The following is an 18,864-nucleotide window of genomic DNA, read 5'->3' as shown; positions in this document are numbered from 1 at the left end:
AGTGTGCACCCTAATTGCACACCCCCATAACCTCAGCACCAGATTGAGGAATTGACTCATATTGGCACTTCCTCCTCCCTTTATGCAATTCTTCCCTCCTCTTCTTAAACTGTTAGCCTGGACTTTGTGATGATGATAACGACTAAACTATTATTCTCCGCTGACTTTAACTGCAGAATCATCTGGAGTCCGCACGTGTGCAGCATCACTTACAAATACAGAGTGTTTTTATTCTGTCACACAAAGTGGGCATCACTGGCTGGGCCAGAATTTATTGCCCCTAATTGCTCTTGAAAAATTGGTGATAAACTGACTTCTTGAACTGGTGCAATTTTTAAAATATTTTTGGGATAAATTGTGTTATTCTATGAAGAAGGCTGTGTGTGTGTGTACAAATGATTTAATTAAGCTGGGCAAAGGTTAAGAGACAATTTGTTTGAGATAGATGAGAGATAATGGGTAAAAGTGCTAAATGCATGCATTCATAATAAGAGACCATGGTGATGTGTATTTATAAGTAAATAGATTGGGTTTCGAAATTTGCATTAGGGGGTAGATAGGGACTTGACTTTTCAGCTGTTAAACTTCAAAGGCGAGTAAGGGACTTTTACAACTCAAAAGGTTTCAGAAGTAAACAAAGGAATAGTGTTCAATTTTATTTGTCTGGAAAGGGGAGGCACTAGGAAAGCATGAAAGATTTTAATATTTTGGGGAAGTTGAGTTCAAAGAGATGCTGAGGACAATGCAATCAGAGATAAAAGGGAAGAAGGATATTTAATGAAAGATGTTGAGCTGAGTTGTGTTCGCTGTGTGGGGGAGATGTCCTGAGACCAGGGGCGTGATTCACCCATTGGGCGGCTAAGTGCCGATGCCGGCATAAAAACGTGAGTGTTTTACTCTGCCGTCGGTGCCCTTTCTGAGACCCAATTCTGCGGGCCACATTGGGGTAGCCCGGCGTGAACCCGGCATCGCGGGGTCGGAGAATTCCGCCCAGGTTTGCACTGAGAGAAGGTACAGAATTTGAAGCGGCCATCCAGAAACCGGGAAAGTCTTATTGTTAGAAAGCAGTCTTGTTTCAGAATTTTCTTGGATTTCCACAGCAGAGTGAAGTGTTTGAGAAGTCGTGTGGCATACTATTACTGAAGTGTCAGCAGTTCTGCCTCGGGTAATATTACTGGATTTTTAGAGTTAAAAATCTATAAGTGACTGTTGCAAAGAAGGTTTTAACTTGTATGTTCTAACCAAGTGTGTTACTTTGAGGAGATTTTGTAAGACTGTCTTAACTGTTGAACTTTAATCTTGTGTGATTAAGTTTTCATTTCTTATGAATAATTTTTGTGATTTTGGAATTCTGTGCCGCTAGGATCAGTAGGTTATTACAAAAAATGGTACGATCAGTTATCACAGAATTGGTAGGGCACAGAAGGAGGCCATTTGGCCCAATATGTCTGCACTGGCTCTCCAAATGAGAATTCTAACTTAGTGCCAATCCCCTTCCTTTTCCCCATACCTCCGCACATTGGACGCGATTCTCCGCAACCACGATGGGTGGGAGAATAGCGGGAGGTCCGCTCCCGCAACTCCCGCTATTCTCCCGCCCCCCCCCCCCCCAAAATGGCGTGTCTGGTTTTCCGACACGCCGCTCGGAGAAACGCGGGCCGCCGTTTTTCATGGCGACCCGGGATTCTCCAACCCGAATGGGCCGAGCGACCTGCCGTTCCCGACTTGTTCACGACGGCGGCAACCACACCTGGTCGCTGCCATCTAAATGTGGGGCCTAGGGGGGGCGGATCAGGGATCGAGCACCACAACCGTGCTCGGGAGGGGACTGGCCCGCGATCGGTGCCTACCGATCGTCAGGCCAGCGTCTCAAGGGGACGCACTCTTTCCCCTCCGCCGCCCCACAAGATCAAGCCGCCACGTCTTGCTGGGCGGCTGAGGGGAAAGACGGCAACCGCGCATACGCGGCTGACGTCATTAGGCGCCGTTGCGGTGTCATTCTTGGCGCGCCGGGCCTTGAAGCCAGGGACAAGGCCCAGCCGCCGAGTTTCCCGGTACGGCCCACCTATCCCCCGGGTAGGGGAGAATAGGGGGCCGGGAGAGGCTTCCGATGCCGTTGTGAACCTCTCCAGGTTTCACAACGGCGTCGGGCCTTGTGGAGAATTCCGCCCATTGTTTCTATTCACATAATCATCTAATGCCCTCTTGAATGCCTCAGTTGAACCTGCCTCCACCACACTTCCAGGCAGTGTATTCCAGACCCAAAACAGCTCATTGTGTGAAAACGTTTTTCCTCACATCACATTTGCTTCTTTTGCAAATCAGTTTAAATCTGTGTGCTCATGTTCTTTATCCTGTTATGAGCGGGAACAGTTTCTCCCTGTCTACTCTGTTCACCCACCTCAGGATTTTTAATAACTCTATCAAACCTCCTCTTGGCTTTCATTGCTCTAAGGGGAACAGTCCCAACCTCCTTAATCTATCCCCATAACTGAAGTTTCTCAGCCTTGGACCATTCTTGTTAACCTCTTCTACATTCTCTCTAATGTATTAACATACTTCCTATAGTGAAGTGCCCAAAACTGTACATAACATTCCAGCTGAGGTCTAACTAGTGTCTTGTATACGTTCAGCATGACTTCCTTGCTCTTGAACTCTATTCCCCTACTAATAAAGCCCAGAATACTATATGCTTTCTTAACTGCGCTCTTCACCTGACCTGCCAACTTCAATAATCTTCAAGTTTTCCTCTTGGATTTTGCTTGCTCAACAAATAAAATCTGCTGAGATTGTAACAATATGATGTATAGTCACCACAGTGCTGTTAGAAAGAGTCCCAGGATTTTGACCCAGCAACAGTGAAGGAATAGCGATATAATTCCAAATCAGGATAGTGTGTGGCTTCAAGGGAACCTGCAGATTATGGTGGTTCCTTCTGGTACTGTGGGTGGTAAAGGTCACGGCTGGGATTCTCCGATCACGCGGCGGGTCGGAGAATCGTTGGGGTGGCGGGTGGGGGCAGGCACGCAAATCCTGCCACGCCGCTCTGATGCTGGGCCGCCGGAGAATCTCCACTAATTGCACCCACGGCGCCCGTCGGGGGCCACTGAAAGTGCCCCCCCCCCCCCAGGCCATTCTCCTGCTCGACGGGCCGAGTGCCCGCCGAGTCCCGCAGAGTCCCGCCGGCGTGAGTTATATATGGTCCTACCTGGCAGGACCTCGGCGCTCTGGCTGCAGGGGCCGTCCTGGTGGGGGGGACGGTGGGAGACGACTCCGTGGGGGGCCTCCAAGGTGGCCAGGCCCGCGTTCGGGTGCAACCGATCGTCGGGCGGGCTTATTCCGGGGGGGCTATGTACATCCGCGCCGGGCCCCTCTACGGCTCCGCCATATTGCCTGGGGCGGCCGCAGAGACGGCCGTGGCGTGCATGCACGGAACCGCGCCAGCCGTGGCGCGCGCATGCGTGGACCCACGCCGGCTGTGGCGCGCAAGCTTTCGGTGCCGGAGCAGCGCACAGCACTCTACCGCTATTCTAGCCCCCTCGGAAGGGGTAAATGCCTGGATCTGGAGATTGTGTTGATTTTGGATGATAGTGTGAAGCAGGTGACATCAGCTCAGGTTCCATTATACAGACTTCCCAATTTTTCGATTTAATTTTCAATGCCAATACTCATGAGCAAAATTGTGGAGGGCTCCTTTCATCAACTGTGCCCCGGAGAAGCCACAACTCGGGTCAAGAAAACTAACTGAAAAATTGCAAGTCCTAACTCTCGAGTCCTCCATAACCCAACCAATTTAAAATAGTGTTGCTGGTGATTCCTACAGCATCACATGCTGTTCTCTTTTGTCATGCTGACTGAAGAGTGTTAATTAGAAAATCTATCACTGTGGATAAAAGGCTTCCTTCTCTTTTCATCTTGTTTTATTGGTGTTAACTCCATTTCAGCACCAATCTTGATAGATACACTGCTGTGGAGGCATGAGCAGATGGAAAATTAAAAGCTCATTGCCAGTCGCAGAATCAGGGCAGTGGTTCTGTAGCTCTGTCTCTCAGCGACGCACACCATGACCCATTTGGTGCCTCTGAGTCAGAAGGCTGAAGGTTCAAGTCCCACTCCACTTTACAACAAAATCCAGGCTAACATCTCAGTTCAATAGCAATGGAGTACAGCACATATGTGATCCGCCAGATGAGATATTACAGCGAGGCCCTCTCTGCCATCTGAAATGAACCTCATCATGCCACTGTTGCGAAGAAGAACTGGGACATTCTTCCTGGTGGCCAATATTGATCATTCAACCGACATTGCTGAAACAGATTAATTGGTCATGTTCTCATTGCTGTTTGTGAGATTCTGGTAAATTCACTGCCAGCATTCCTACATTATAGCAGTGGGCTACAGGTCTAAAGTGCTTTATTGATTGTGAAGACCTTGGGATATACTGAGGTCATCAAAGGTGTTATGTTAATTTGTGTTTACCTTTCACCCTTCACAATGTTCCATGCTGTCAGTACAGCCTTTTCAATGCAGGCTTAATCAGGAAAGTAGGTGTCAGGGAGGCACCTCATTACCTCTGAAGAGATGCTAATGACCTGGTGACTGCAGAGAGCGATATCCAAGAGAATTGTACAAAGTCCAGTTACATTTCTTAGGCCAGTCTTGGCCAATGGAGGTGGCCTGTCTGCTAGGACGAAGGACCCTGAAACATCTTTTAAAATCCTTATTCATTGAAATCTTATCAATTTTGAATCCAGACTCAGGAATGTACATCCATTGTCCCAGCCAAAGTGGACTCTGCCAAGCTGGTAGAACCTCTAATATTATCTTGTGGAGCTACAAAGCTCAGATTGCCATCTTCCCTCGAGCAATCAGCAGCTCAGACCCAGAGCTCTGCCCGGGTTTAACTTCCTGGTCCCATCTACAATGTGTCCACTGGAACTTCTGTACCAGTGCCTCCAAGTCTAATTCATTGCTATGTATCTATCCCATCATGGAAGTCATCACTATAGGAAAAGTGAATTATTCAGCATCAGTTTTCAATCTGCCAACTGTGTGAAAGAATACGCGGTTGGATTTTGATTCTGAACTCTGAACCCATGTGAAACAAGAATTCTTTATCATGTCATTTATTTCCCTGTCTTTTTCTATTCCCCCCTTCTTTTATTGTTTGCATGAAAAGGGAGGCTACATCATGACTCCTTCTCTCAGGTCTCAGTGAGTTTTCTGTGGAACTGTTAATAGAAATTGGATCACACCTAAAATTGAGTAGAAGGGAAAATTCACCCCCACTCATAAAATACATTTCCGTTTACAGACAGTCGATGAGTGAAGAAATCAGGGCTGTTTAAATTTATCCTCCCAGTTAGGAAACAGTGGTAGTTTTGAATTATCCATATTTGGATTGTTAAATATTAGAAATAAGGTATAGATTTAAGTGGGTTTAATTTAATGTTTTTGTGTAAGAAAGGGACAACTATAGTGAGGTTCATGTGAAATGAAATGAACGAAAAATTGCTTATTGTCACAAGTAGGCTTCAATTAAGTTACTGTGAAAAGCCCCTAGTCGCCACATTCCGGCGCCTGTTCGGGGAGGCTGGTACGGGAATTGAACCGTGCTGCTGGCCTGCCTTGGTCTGCTTTCAAAGCCAGCGATTTAGCCCTGTGCTAAAGCAGCTCAAAAGTGTTTGCATGTTTGCAAGGTTTATTTTCAGTTCATACTATGTTTCTATTGTCCTGAGAGAGGGTTTACAATGGGAAAATGAACACATGCTTGGGGAAAGAATGGGATGTTGCTTAAACAATAGAACATTACAGCACAGTACAGGCCCTTCGGCCCTCGATGATGCGCCGACCTGTGAAACCAATCTAAAGGCCATCTACGCTTTGTAACTATGGGATCCCTACTGTGCTGAAGGAGACCATTCAGCCCATCGGCTCTGCACCAACCCTCCGAAAGAGCAACCTACCAAGGCCACTCCTCCACCCCAATCCCGTAACCCCACCCAACCTGCAAATTCCTGGACACTAAGGGGCAATTTTATCATGCCTAATCCACCTAACCTGCACATCTTTGGACTGTGGGAGGTAACCGGAGCACCCGGAGGGAATCCATGCCGATATGGGGAGAATGTGCAGACTCCACACAGACAGTCACCCAAGGTGAGAATTGAACCCGGGTCCCTGGCGCTGTGAGGCAGCAGTGCTGACCACTGTGCCGCCGTGGCCGCCAATGGAAAGCAGTGGTTGAAAGAAGATTTCAATGTGTGGCTTTTTGAGAGCAGAGTTTGGAAACACTCGTGTGACAATCATCCTGGGGGAATTTGAGGAGAAACCCACAGAAGATCGATTGAGTGGCTGGGTTTCAGAGTGGGGTGTTGTCTGACCGCAGACAGCTTGTTAGGTTGCAGGGATTGTGTGTTTATTGAGAACATTATAGCATAAGATGTATTGTGTAACCTATGTTATCCTTCAAATCTGAGTACATTTATGAAGATAAGTGGAGGGGGAAGGGAAGCGAAAGAATATTGTATTACCGTCAAACCTTTCATTTTTAAGAAATGTTTTTTTCCTGTTGTTGAGGGCTAATTGGCTGTCCTGTGACTCTGTTCCTGCACATTATCCAAAAAAAAGTAAACGTTACAGGGCTAGATTACCCGTCCCGCCAGACCCGTTCTCTGGCATGGCGCGCCCCCGCCGGTAGCGGGACCCTCCGTCCCAGCAGCCAGCGAATGGGATTTCACGCTGTGGGCCACCCCCACGCCATCAGGAAATACACGGACGTGAGTGCGCTGCCAGCCAAGCGGAGGATCCCGCCGACGGAGCATCCTGCCCACGATCTTTTGAGCCAGGGTTCCATTCTGGAATCATCCTATCCAGTTATAATGTCAACTAGAATCGTAGCATCCTCCTGTCCGTGACATAGATGCCTTTGCTGTTAATTATAATGGATAGTTCATAGCTTGATGACCTGCAACCTTTGCAGTCGTATAATAGAAGTTTTGGCCAGAGGACATAAAAAGCTTGGAAACAACACTTTAATGGCATGAACTATGCTCTAACTTGCAGAATTCCTCACCATTCCTTAGCTCTGTTTCCATCACTATTCCTTCAGAGGCTGCATAAGCATGAATTCTGAATTAAAATTCCTGATCAGTTCTTCCAGTTTTGTATGAAATTATTCTTTCGGTCTGTTCCCAGAGGCTGCTGCTTCATTTATTGGCTTGCATCGTTAGGAGTCTTATTGATTGTTGTCTCAAGACATTGTCAAATTCTGAAAATGCTGTTACTGGGAGTTTGCCAGTTCATAGCTTGATGACCTATGGAAATGCCGCGAAACCTGGCAACGATTGTATGGCCCACTAGTTCAGAGAATTATTTTTGTGATTCAGCAACATCATGTCGGTGCATGCAACTCTATTGTTGTTGAATTATCCCAGTAGTTTGCGAATTCTGTCAACTAACATAACAAGAGAACAAGAGGAAGAACAGAAAAGAGGTAGATTCAAGGCAAAATTGGATATGTATCTTGGAGTACACGGTTAGTTCCAACAGCCAAACCCATTCCTTTGCTCACCTCGTGGTCACCTCAGGAGTCATCAAAGAACAGCAAATTAACAAAATAAAAGCACATGGGTTAAGAGGCAACATACTATCCTGGATTGAGGATTGGTTAACAGGCAAAAATCAGAGATCTGGAATAAATGGGCCATTCGCACATTGGCAGGCTGTGCCCAGTGGGTTACCACAAGAATCAGTACTTGAGTCCCAGCTGTTCTCAACACATAACAATGATTTGGATTTTTAAAAATTCATTCACGGAATGTGGGCATCGCTGGCTCGTCCAGTATTTATTGACGAGCCCTAGTTGCCCTTGAGAAGATGGTGCTGAGCTGCCTTCTTGAGCTGCTGCAGTCCATGGTGTGTAGGTAGACCCACAGTGCTGTTAGTGAGGGAATTCCAGGATTTTGACCCAGCCAGGATGGTGAGTGACTTGGAGGGACACTGCAGGTGTGATGTTCCAGGTATCTGCTGCTCTTGTCCTTCTGGAAGATAGCGGTGGTAGGTTTGGCAGATGCTGTCTAAGGAACCTTGGTGAGTTCCTGTAGTGCATCTTGTAGATGGTACACACTGCTGCCACTGTTTGTTGTTGGTGCAAGGGGTACAAATCAAGAAGGCTGCTTTGTCCAGGATAGTATCGAGCTTCTTAAGTGTTGTTAGAGCTGCACTCATCCAGGCAAGTGGAGGGTATTCCATCACACTCCTGACTTGTGCCTTGTGTCATTTATATGGGTAGTCTAGCTCAGTTACTGGTCAATGGTAACCCCAGGATGTGGGGACCAAATGTAATATTTCCACACTCACAGATGATACAAAGCTAGGCAGGAATGTGTGGTGTGAGGAAGGTGTAAAGCAACTATAGGAGGACTTGACAGACTTAATTAGTGGGCAAGAACATTGCAGTTGAAATATAATATGAAAAATGTGAAGTAACCCATTTTGGTAGAAGGAACAGGCATGAAGAATATTTCCTAAATGGAACATAAAAAATACAGCACAGAACAGGCCCTTCGGCCCACGATGTTGTGCCGAACTTTTGTCCTAGATTAAGAACAAGTTAATCTACACCCCATCATTCTACCGTAATCCATGTACCTATCCAATAGCCGCTTGAAGGTCCCTAATGTTTCCAACTCAACCAGTTCCACAGGCAGTGCATTCCATGCCCCCACTACTCTCTGGGTAAAGACCTTACATCTGGCATCCCCCCTATATCTTCCACCGTTCACCTTAAATTTATGTCCCCTTGTAATGGTTTGTTCTATCCAGGGAAAAAAGTCTCTGACTGTCTACTCTATCTATTTCCCTGAACATCTTATAAACCTCTATCAAGTCTCCCCTCATCCTTCTCCATTCTAATGAGAAAAGGCCGAGCAGCCTCAACCTTTCCTTGCAAGACCTACTCTCCATTCCAGGCAACATCCTGGTAAATCTCCTTTGCACCTTTTCCAAAGCTCCCACATCCTTGGAGTTTAAGATGTACTTTGTAATCCATGTTAATCTTTAAATATGTGTGTATTTGTTAAGTTAAGAGGAAAGTAAAAGAGTATTGTATTATAATCCAAGTTTTCACATTTAATAAATGTTTTTTCCCTTGTTATTAGAACATAAGAACATAAGAACTAGGAGCAGGAGTAGGCCAGCTGGCCCCTCGAGCCTGCTCCGCCATTCAATGAGATCATGGCTGATCTTTTGTGGACTCAGCTCCACTTTCCGGCCCGAACACCATAACCCTTAATCCCTTTATTCTTCAAAAAACTATCTATCTTTACCTTAAAAACATGTAATGAAGGAGCCTCAACTGCTTCACTGGGCAAGGAATTCCATAGATTCACAACCCTTTGGGTGAAGAAGTTCCTCCTAAACTCAGTCCTAAATCTACTTCCCCTTATTTTGAGGCTATGTCCCCTAGTTCTGCTGTCACCCGCCAGTGGAAACAACCTGCCCGCATCTATCCTATCTATTCCCTTCATAATTTTAAATGTTTCTATAAGATCCCCCCTCATCCTTCTAAATTCCAACGAGTACAGTCCCAGTCTACTCAACCTCTCCTCATAATCCAACCCCTTCAGATCTGGGATTAACCTAGTGAATCTCCTCTGCACACCCTCCAGCACCAGTACGTCCTTTCTCAAATAAGGAGACCAAAACTGAACACAATACTCCAGGTGTGGCCGCACTAACACCTTATACAATTGCAACATAACCGCCCTCGTCTTAAACTCCATCCCTCTAGCAATGAAGGACAAAATTCCATTTGCCTTCTTAATCACCTGTTGCACTTGTAAACCAACCTTCTGTGACTCATGCACTAGCACACCCAAGTCTCTCTGAACAGCGGCATGCTTTAATATTTTATCGTTTAAATAATAATCCCGTTTGCTGTTATTCCTACCAAAATGGATAACCTCACATTTGTCAACATTGTATTCCATCTGCCAGACCCGAGCCCATTCACTTAACCTATCCAAATCCCTCTGCAGACTTCCAGTATCCTCTGCACTTTTCGCTTTACCACTCATCTTAGTGTCATCTGCAAACTTGGACACATTGCCCTTGGTCCCCAACTCCAAATCATCTATGTAAATTGTGAACAATTGTGGGCCCAACACAGATCCCTGAGGGACACCACTAGCTACTGATTTCCAACCAGAGAAACACCCATTTATCCCAACTCTTTGCTTTCTATTAATTAACCAATCCTCTATCCATGCTACTACTTTACCCTTAATGCCATGCATCTTTATCTTATGCAGCAACCTTTTGTGTGGCACCTTGTCAAAGGCTTTCTGGAAATCCAGATATACCACATCCATCGGCTCCCCGTTATCTACTGCACTGGTAATGTCCTCAAAAAATTCCACTAAATTAGTTAGGCATGACCTGCCTTTTACGAACCCATGCTGCGTCTGCTCAATGGGACAATTTCTATCCAGATGCCTCGCAATTTCTTCCTTGATGATAGATTCCAGCATCTTCCCTACTACCGAAGTTAAGCTCACTGGCCTATAATTTCCTGCTTTCTGCCTACCTCCTTTTTTAAACAGTGGCGTCACGTTTGCTAATTTCCAATCCACCGGGACCACCCCAGAGTCTAGTGAATTTCGGTAAATTATCACTAGTGCATCTGCAATTTCCCTAGCCATCTCTTTTAGCACTCTGGGATGCATTCCATCAGGGCCAGGAGACTTGTCTACCTTTAGCCCCATTAGCCTGCCCATCACTCCCTCCTTAGTGATAACAATCCTCTCAAGGTCCTCACCTGTCATAGCCTCATTTCTATCAGTCGCTGGCATGTTATTTGTGTCTTCCACTGTGAAGACCGACTCAAAAAACCTGTTCAGTTCCTCAGCCATTTCCTCATCTCCCATTATTAAAACTCCCTTCTCATCCTCTAAAGGACCAATATTTACCTTAGCCACTCTTTTTTGTCTTATATATTTGTAAAAACTTTTACTGTCTGTTTTTATATTCTGAGCAAGTTTACTCTCATACTCTATCTTACTCTTCTTTATAGCTTTTTTAGTAGCTTTCTGTTGCCCCCTAAAGATTTCCCAGTCCTCTAATCTCCCCGCAATCTTTGCCACTTTATATGCTTTTTCCTTCAATTTGATACTCTCCCTTATTTCCTTAGATATCCACGGTCGATTTTCCCTCTTTCTTCCGTCCTTCCTTTTTGTTGGTATAAACCTTTGCTGAGCACTGTGAAAAATCGCTTGGAAGGTTCTCCACTGTTCCTCAACTGTTCCACCATAAAGTCTTAGCTCCCAGTCTACCTTAGCTAGTTCTTCTCTCATCCCCTTGTAATCTCCTTTGTTTAAACACAACACACTAGTATTTGATTTTACAATCTCACCCTCCATCTGTATTTTAAATTCCACCATATTGTGATCGCTCCTTCCGAGAGGATCCCTAACTATGAGATCATGAATCAATCCTGTCTCATTATACAGGACAAGATCTAGGACCGCTTGTTCCCTCGTAGGTTCCATTACATACTGTTCTAGGAAACTATCGCGGATACATTCTATAAACTCCTCCTCAAGGTTGCCTTGACCGACCTGGTTAAACCAATCGACATGTAGATTAAAATCCCCCATGATAACTGCTGTACCATTTCTACATGCATCAGTTATTTCTTTGTTTATTGCCTGCCCCACCATATCGTTACTATTTGGTGGCCGATAGACTACTCCTATCAGTGACTTTTTCGCCTTACTATTCCTGATTTCCACCCAAATGGATTCAACCTTATCCTCCATAGCACCGATGTCATCCCTTACTATTGCCCGGATGTCATCCTTAAATAACAGAGCAACACCACCTCCCTTACCATCCACTCTGTCCTTCCGAATAGTTTGATACCCTCGGATATTTAACTCCCAGTCGTGACCATCCTTTAACCATGTTTCAGTAATGGCCACTAAATCATAGTCATTTACGATGATTTGTGCCATCAACTCATTTACTTTATTCCGAATACTACGAGCATTCAGGTAAAGTACACTTATGTTGGTTTTTTTACCTCTGTTTTGAATCTTAACATCTCCAGTTTTATTCCTTTTGTTATTACTGGGCCTATTCACTGTGCTCCCCTCAGTCACTGTACCTTGTACTGTCGCCCTTTAGATTTCTGACTATGTCTTCTCTGCCTTGCACTTTTCCCCTTACTTCCTTTTGCTTCTGTCCCTGTTTTACTACCTTCCAACTTCCTGCATCGGTTCCCATCCCCCTGCCACATTAGTTTAAACCCTCCCCAACAGCTCTAGAAAACATGTCCCCCTAGGACATCGGTTCCAGTCCTGCCCAGGTGCAGACCGTCCGGTTTGTACTGGTCCCACCTCCCCCAGAACCGGTCCCAATGCCCCAGGAATTTGAATCCCTCCCTCTTGCACCATCTCTCGAGCCACGCGTTCATCCTATCTATCCTGACATTCCTACTCTGACTAGCTCGTGGCACTGGTAGCAATCCTGAGATTACTACCTTTGAGGTCCTACTTTTAGTTTAACTCCTAACTCCCTGAATTCCGCTTGTCGGACCTCATCCCGTTTTTTACCTATATCGTTGGTGCCTATGTGCACCACGACAGCTGGCTGTTCACCCTCCCCCCCCCCCCCCCCCCCCCCCCCCCAAGAATGTCCTGCAGCCGCTCCGAGACATCCTTGACCCTTGCACCAGGGAGGCAACATACCATCCTGGAGTCTCGATTGCGTCCACAGAACCGCCTGTCTATTCCCCTTACGATCGAGTCCCCTATCACTATAGCCCTGCCATTTTTCTTCCTGCCCTGCTGTGCAGCAGAGCCAGCCACGGTGCCAGGAACCTGGCTGCTGCTGCCTTCCCCAGGTGAGCCATCTCCCTCAACAGTATCCAAAGCGGTATATCTGTTTTGCAGGGAGATGACCGCAGGGGACACCTGCACTGCCTTCCTACTCTTGCTCTTTCTTTTGGTCACCCATTTTCTATTAAAACTAATTAGCTCCGCTCCACCACTTTTTAAATAAATTTAGAGTACCCAATTATTATATTTTTCCAACTAAGGGGCAATTTATTAATTAGAAAGTGTTGATGTACAAAGGGACCTTGTTTAAGTCACTGAAGGTTGGCCTGCAGATACAGCAAGCTATTCGGAAGGCTAATGGAATATTAGCCTTCATCACAAGGATTTGAGTACAGGAGTAGCGAGGTATTGCTTCAGTTGTACAGGAACTTGGTTAGACCACAGCTGGAGTACTGTGTGCTATTTTGATCCCCTTACCTCAGAAAGGATATTATTTCCAGAGACGGAATGTAGCAAAACGTTCACCAGACTTGTCCTGGGGAGGACGATACTGTTGTATGAAGACAGTTTGGGCAAACTGGGCCTGCATTCTCCAGAGTCTCAAAGAATGAAATGTGATATCATTGGAACCTACAAAATACTTAAGGAATTGACAGGGTAGATGTTTCCCTTAGTTGGGGAAACTAGAACTGGGGGCACAATTTCAAAATAAGGGCAATGCCACATGGACTGAGTTGAAGAGAAATTTCATTATACAGAGGCTTGTGAATCTGTGGAATTTGCTACCCCAGAGTGTGGTGGATGCAGGGACGGTGAGTAAATTTAAGGAGGAGTTAGACAGATTTTTAATTGGTAATGTGTTGAAGGGTTATGGAGAATGGGCAGGACAGTGGAGTTGAAGCCAGGATGGGATCAGCCATTATCACATTGAAAGTGTTTAGGCTTGGGAAGCTAAATTTCCTACTCCCGCTCCTAGGTCATGTGTTCTAGGGATGGAGATACTCTGGCTGATTTCACAATCCAGCTCTTGGTCTGTAACATTGTAGATAGCAGATGAGGAACATATCAGCCTTGATAGAATGGCGGAGCAGACTCAATGGGTCGAATGGCCTAATCCTGCTCCTATATCTTGTGAACTTATCAGCCGTGATCGTATTAGATGGCGGAGTAGGCACGACAGGCTGATGGCATACTCCAGTTCCAATGCTCCTATTGCTATATTCCTACGCCCTGGCTAATTTCCCCAAACCCATCTGTAGAGAGTCATAATCCATTGTGGCTGGTTTAGCACACTGGGCTAAATAGCTGGCTTTTAAAGCAGACCAAACAGGCCAGCAACACGGTTCGATTCCCATACCAGTCTCCCCGGACAGGCGCCGGAATGTGGCGACTAGGGCTTTTCACAGTAACTTCATTGAAGCCTACTCGTGACACTAAGTGATTTTCATTTCATTTCATTTTCATTTCATTGTCTTTTGCAATGAATGTACGAAATTGTTATATATTATATTTTATATTTGTGGCAGTAGTGGTATTAGTAATGCTGGTTTAAAATACATACAGGAAGTATGTCTACTAAAATTGTAATTAAGGTGTCTTAAAAGTGAGGAGATAATTGATTCTAACCATTTACTTGCTTACATATAGGTAGCTAATGGAATATTGTTTATAGAAAGGAGATTCCCTGAGGTGTAGATAATTTATGAGGGAGTGGTGTTTAGTCCAAGCTAATGGGACATCTTAGTGGGATAAAGATGATGTTACAAATGAGAGGAGCCAGGTCTGTCTGTAGTTTTGGCAGATTGTTATTGGATTTGAGTCTGACAAGGCAGAAGAATTTTCAGTAGTGACACTGTCATCTCTGAATCAGGAGGTTGTGTTCATTCCGACGGAGTACAAAGGTTGCTAATTGTCAAGAGGTGCCATTGTTTGGGCACATGGTTAAACTGAGGTCCCCTTCACCAGTTCAAGTTGACGCGAGAAGAGCAGCGAGTTCTCCCAATGTCCTGACCAACACTCATCCATCAACTTGCATTGTGCAAAATAACCAGCATGAATAGGAAGCACTTCAGTAAAACCTGGTTGGCTGCCAATTGCTTTGGAATATCATGAGGATGTGAAATGCACTATGAATGCAAGTACTTTGTTTTTATAGTCATTTCTCTGATGACAGGAGATCATGTCTTCTTGCTAACTAGAGATATTTTCCTTTTTACAGGGTCTGTAATTACCGTGTCTGGTCGAATGACGTTTACCAGTAACAAATCCATGGAAATTGAAGTTTTTGTGGATGTTGACCATGTCATGGAAAGTCCGAAAGGAAAGGCTTCTGCCGTGACTGCATTCTTTACTTATGTTTCCTTGGACAAGGAAGGAAAGGCACTTCCCATTCCTATGTTGAAGGTGAGAGTATGTCTGCATTTGTGTTACCAGTTATAACCTTTCTGTTGGGATTCTGTTTCCACGTACTAAAAACTAATCCACAGAAAGCCGAGGGTTAATAGTCTAAGCAAAGCTGAGAGAAGGCGGTGCGAAAGTATATTTGTACATTTGACAAAAGGAAGTTAGGTTCTATTCAGTTTGGCCCAGGATGACTGGGGTTCGGTAACTTGCTGCCATCTGACCTCAGCCAAAGCAGCAGGAAAAGTGCTAAAATTGGTCCTGGAATCCGGGCCGGGAAAGGAGAATAAAACAGCAAGGATGTCCTCTCCGAGTGACAGCTGCAGGAAAGTAGAAACCAAGAGAAAGGTTTGCTTTATGCACCAGTTGGGGTGAAATTAAGCTCCTAGGCCATTGGAGACCTCGGGTGGTCAAGGACAGGGCAGGATGGTACCCTAGTACGTCCATGGGCACCTGGGCTCTGTCAGCCTGGCACCCTGGTAATGCCATGTGGGTACATTGGCAGTGCTGCCCTGTCATTGCCAGTGCCAGGTTGGCACTGCGGAGGGGGGCCTTTCCAGGTAGAGGGAGGGTCAGACAGCGAGCTTTCGGAGCCTCCCCAAAGTTGGAGGGATGAGGGGGCAGTCACAAAAATGGGGAGGGGGCGCTAAAAGGGGACGAGGGGAGGGAAAGATCGGGGCTGCCAGTCAAAATGGAGCCCCGATGTGTCAGCAGGAAATCCCTCTTAAGTGCAGCTTCGGTGAAGAGAATATCTACGAAGCCAAAAAAAACCCGGCAAAGTTGAATAGTGGGGTCAAGAAACACCCACTAAACGGGCAGTTCACCTGACTTTAACTCAAGTCCGCTGAATCACGCCCTCTCAGTGAGAACTATTCCTACCCATGGTCTTTATCTGGGCTTGCGGATGAAGCGTGTTCACTCTGTGGCAGTATCCCAAAAATACTCAGCATCTTGGAAGGCAATATCTGCACAGATCAAAGCTTTCCCTTATCCTTCTTGCGGAGTGTCATTGTCAGACTGGCTAATGCATGGCTGTAATTTAACTCCAGGGCAATCTCAGCAGTAGAGGGGAAAGTGCTGGGAAGGCAAAAACAAATCAGATTTTTTTTTATTTGGAGATCAAAGCCTTTATTGATTCCTCTGCCTTGTTTTTAAATCGCATAAATGACTTTGGACTAAAATTATGAGGATAAGCCTTTTCCTGACAGGGTACACTGTAATATGTACAATCAATCCTTGTGTATCGGGGAAGGATAGGGAGAGAAGGTTTTGAGTTGTTTATGTCCTAGGAATGATCAATAAAAATCACCATGTTTTCCTGCAAAAGAAATGTTTTAAGTTCTCAGCTTCACTGGGGCTAATGACTTTCATAAGCAAGCGTAATGCATTAGATTTATATAATGAGCGATGATGCATTGCAGATAGAATAGTGAATAGTTTGGGGTGAGTTGGGGGGAGAAATTGGCCCACATCACGCTGCAAAATTACCCTGATTTCCCAAGACAGGAGGTGCCATGGACAAAGAACAAAGTGAGCAACATGTGCTGGTAGTCAGGCAAGGCAGATCTGTTACAGGGGTATCGACGTAAACTGCGAGCAGTCGTACTTACAGAACGATAGGTAGAGACAAAAGGAAAAACTATAGATTCTGGAAATACAAATTCCAATCACACGTGTAATGGAAATACACAGCATCCGAAAGGGAAAGATAGGCCAACATTTCAGATAAGACCTCAATCATTCAGCAGAGAATCACAACTGTAACTTTCACTCACCTTTCTCTTATATTCACTGACTTGCACTGTATGGCCAGTGATTTTTTTTTTGTCATTACTTTAGAATTATAGAGAATGGAGAATGTATAAAATGTATACATTTTATGTACCGGCAGCACGGTAGCATAGTGGTTAGCATCAATGCTTCACAGCTCCAGGGTCCCAGGTTCGGTTCCCGGCTGGGTCACTGTCTGTGCGGAGTCTGCACGTCCTCCCCGTGTGTGCGTGGGTTTCCTCCGGGTGCTCCGGTTTCCTCCCACAGTCCAAAGATGTGCGGGTTAGGTGGATTGGCCATGCTAAATTGCCCGTAGTTTCCTAAAAAGGTAAGGTTAAGGGGGAGTTGTTGGGTTACGGGTATAGGGTGGATACATGAGTTTGAGTAGGGTGATCATTGCTCGGCACAACATTGAGGGCCGAAGGGCCTGTTCTGTGCTGTACTGTTCTATGTCTATGTTCTATGTAAGAGTGCGTTAGTTGAGGGTGCATTTTCTTTTGCGTCAACTGGATGTTTGACATGCGGGGATCCCTGTCACCATGCTTAAGAGATCGCAGGTTGACTCGGTGTTTGATTCGCAATTGAGGTGCTGTTTCCCCCAATTGGTTTGGTTAGTGTCAGGTTCTCGGGAAGGTCCAGGTTGTCCCTTGGCACAGCTGGATTGGACGGTGCATCTTCAGACTGTGAATCGAGTTCCTTCCCAAATCCTTTTTGTACCACGTGGGCACTTTTTGCTTGATTCAGCTTGTTTTGATTCTTCTCTTGCTTCCTGCAACATTCACCTGAATCTTATTTTTTTTTCCAACAAGCATGTGCAATGTGGCCCTTTCTGCCACAATTATGCAAATTGTCTTTACACCAACAATCTCCTGCTGAGTGCCTGGTATTTACACACCTATGGCAAGTGTGAGTCGGTGTTTGCGTTTGAGTTTCAGCCGCCATCTTCTCAATTCCTGTGCTTGAACTCAACTGATGAGCTTCTTTGTCTGCTAATCCATGGACACAGCAACTTCCAAAGCTTCCTTCCTGAATTACACCAGCTCCCATGTAGCGATGGTTTCAATTATTTATTATCTCTTTGGGAGCCTACAATTGCTGTTCGCCTGCCTCGTTACCAGTTTTTACGTGGTAAATTCAAGATTGAGCCTGTAGGATTTGGAGACTCATCCAAAACGTGGAGCTTTATTTGGAACATGTTAACACTATAGGCTGCAATGTTAGACTCTCCGTTTGCCCACACAAACAGCCGGTGACATCCTTTCCGATGACATCACGCAATTGTTCTCTTAAAGTGCCCCTGTTCAGCTACAAGCCTACTTGTGAGGAAAAACTATGAAAGCACAAGATCGAGAACCCTCACAGGTAGACTTCTATTGCTTGATATGAAATGCATACTGTCTCCATGTAGGGATACACCCCACTGATCTGGAATAATTTAAGAAGATGAACTGGCTTTGGGTGTGTAAGGCTCTACAGCTAGAGGTGAGCCATTTAAAACCCGCTTGAGAACACTGGGCATGATCCCCAACTTGAAGTGAGTGGCGTGGATCACATTCAGAAGAGAGATGAGGAAAAAAAAATCTGTTGTTTGTACAATTCTTGTGACTGCTTTTGAGTAAGTAAGTAAAACACAACAGCTGCTCCCTCATTTTACTTAGCAGGGCTAACATCCGAGTGTTTCCATTCCCACCCTCTTTTTTTTAAAATTTAGAGTACCCAATTCATTTTTCCAATTAAAGGGCAATTTAGCGTGTTCAATCCACGTACCCTGCACATCTTTGGGTTGTGGGGGCAAAACCCACGCAAACACTGGGAGAATGTGCAAATTCCACATGGACAGTGACCCAGGACTGGA

General features: G+C 45.4%; 1 protein-coding gene across 5 annotated transcripts in view; it reads left to right on the top strand.

Moving 5' to 3' along the window:
- The window catches only part of acot7 (acyl-CoA thioesterase 7), a 282,705-nt gene that overhangs the window by 221,133 nt on the left and 42,708 nt on the right, over window positions 1-18,864 (top strand). For all 5 annotated transcript variants that reach the window (XM_038822345.1, XM_038822342.1, XM_038822341.1 and 2 more), the window contains one exon: window positions 15,058-15,242. In XM_038822345.1, the coding sequence (XP_038678273.1) occupies window positions 15,058-15,242 (185 nt within the window). The remainder of the gene's footprint in view (window positions 1-15,057; window positions 15,243-18,864) is intronic.

Source organism: Scyliorhinus canicula, chromosome 16, assembly GCF_902713615.1.
Source record: "Scyliorhinus canicula chromosome 16, sScyCan1.1, whole genome shotgun sequence".
Classification (NCBI taxonomy): Eukaryota; Metazoa; Chordata; class Chondrichthyes; order Carcharhiniformes; family Scyliorhinidae; genus Scyliorhinus; species Scyliorhinus canicula.
The sequence above is the reverse complement of the archived record's forward strand: the minus strand, read 5'-3'. Positions and strand labels throughout refer to the sequence as shown.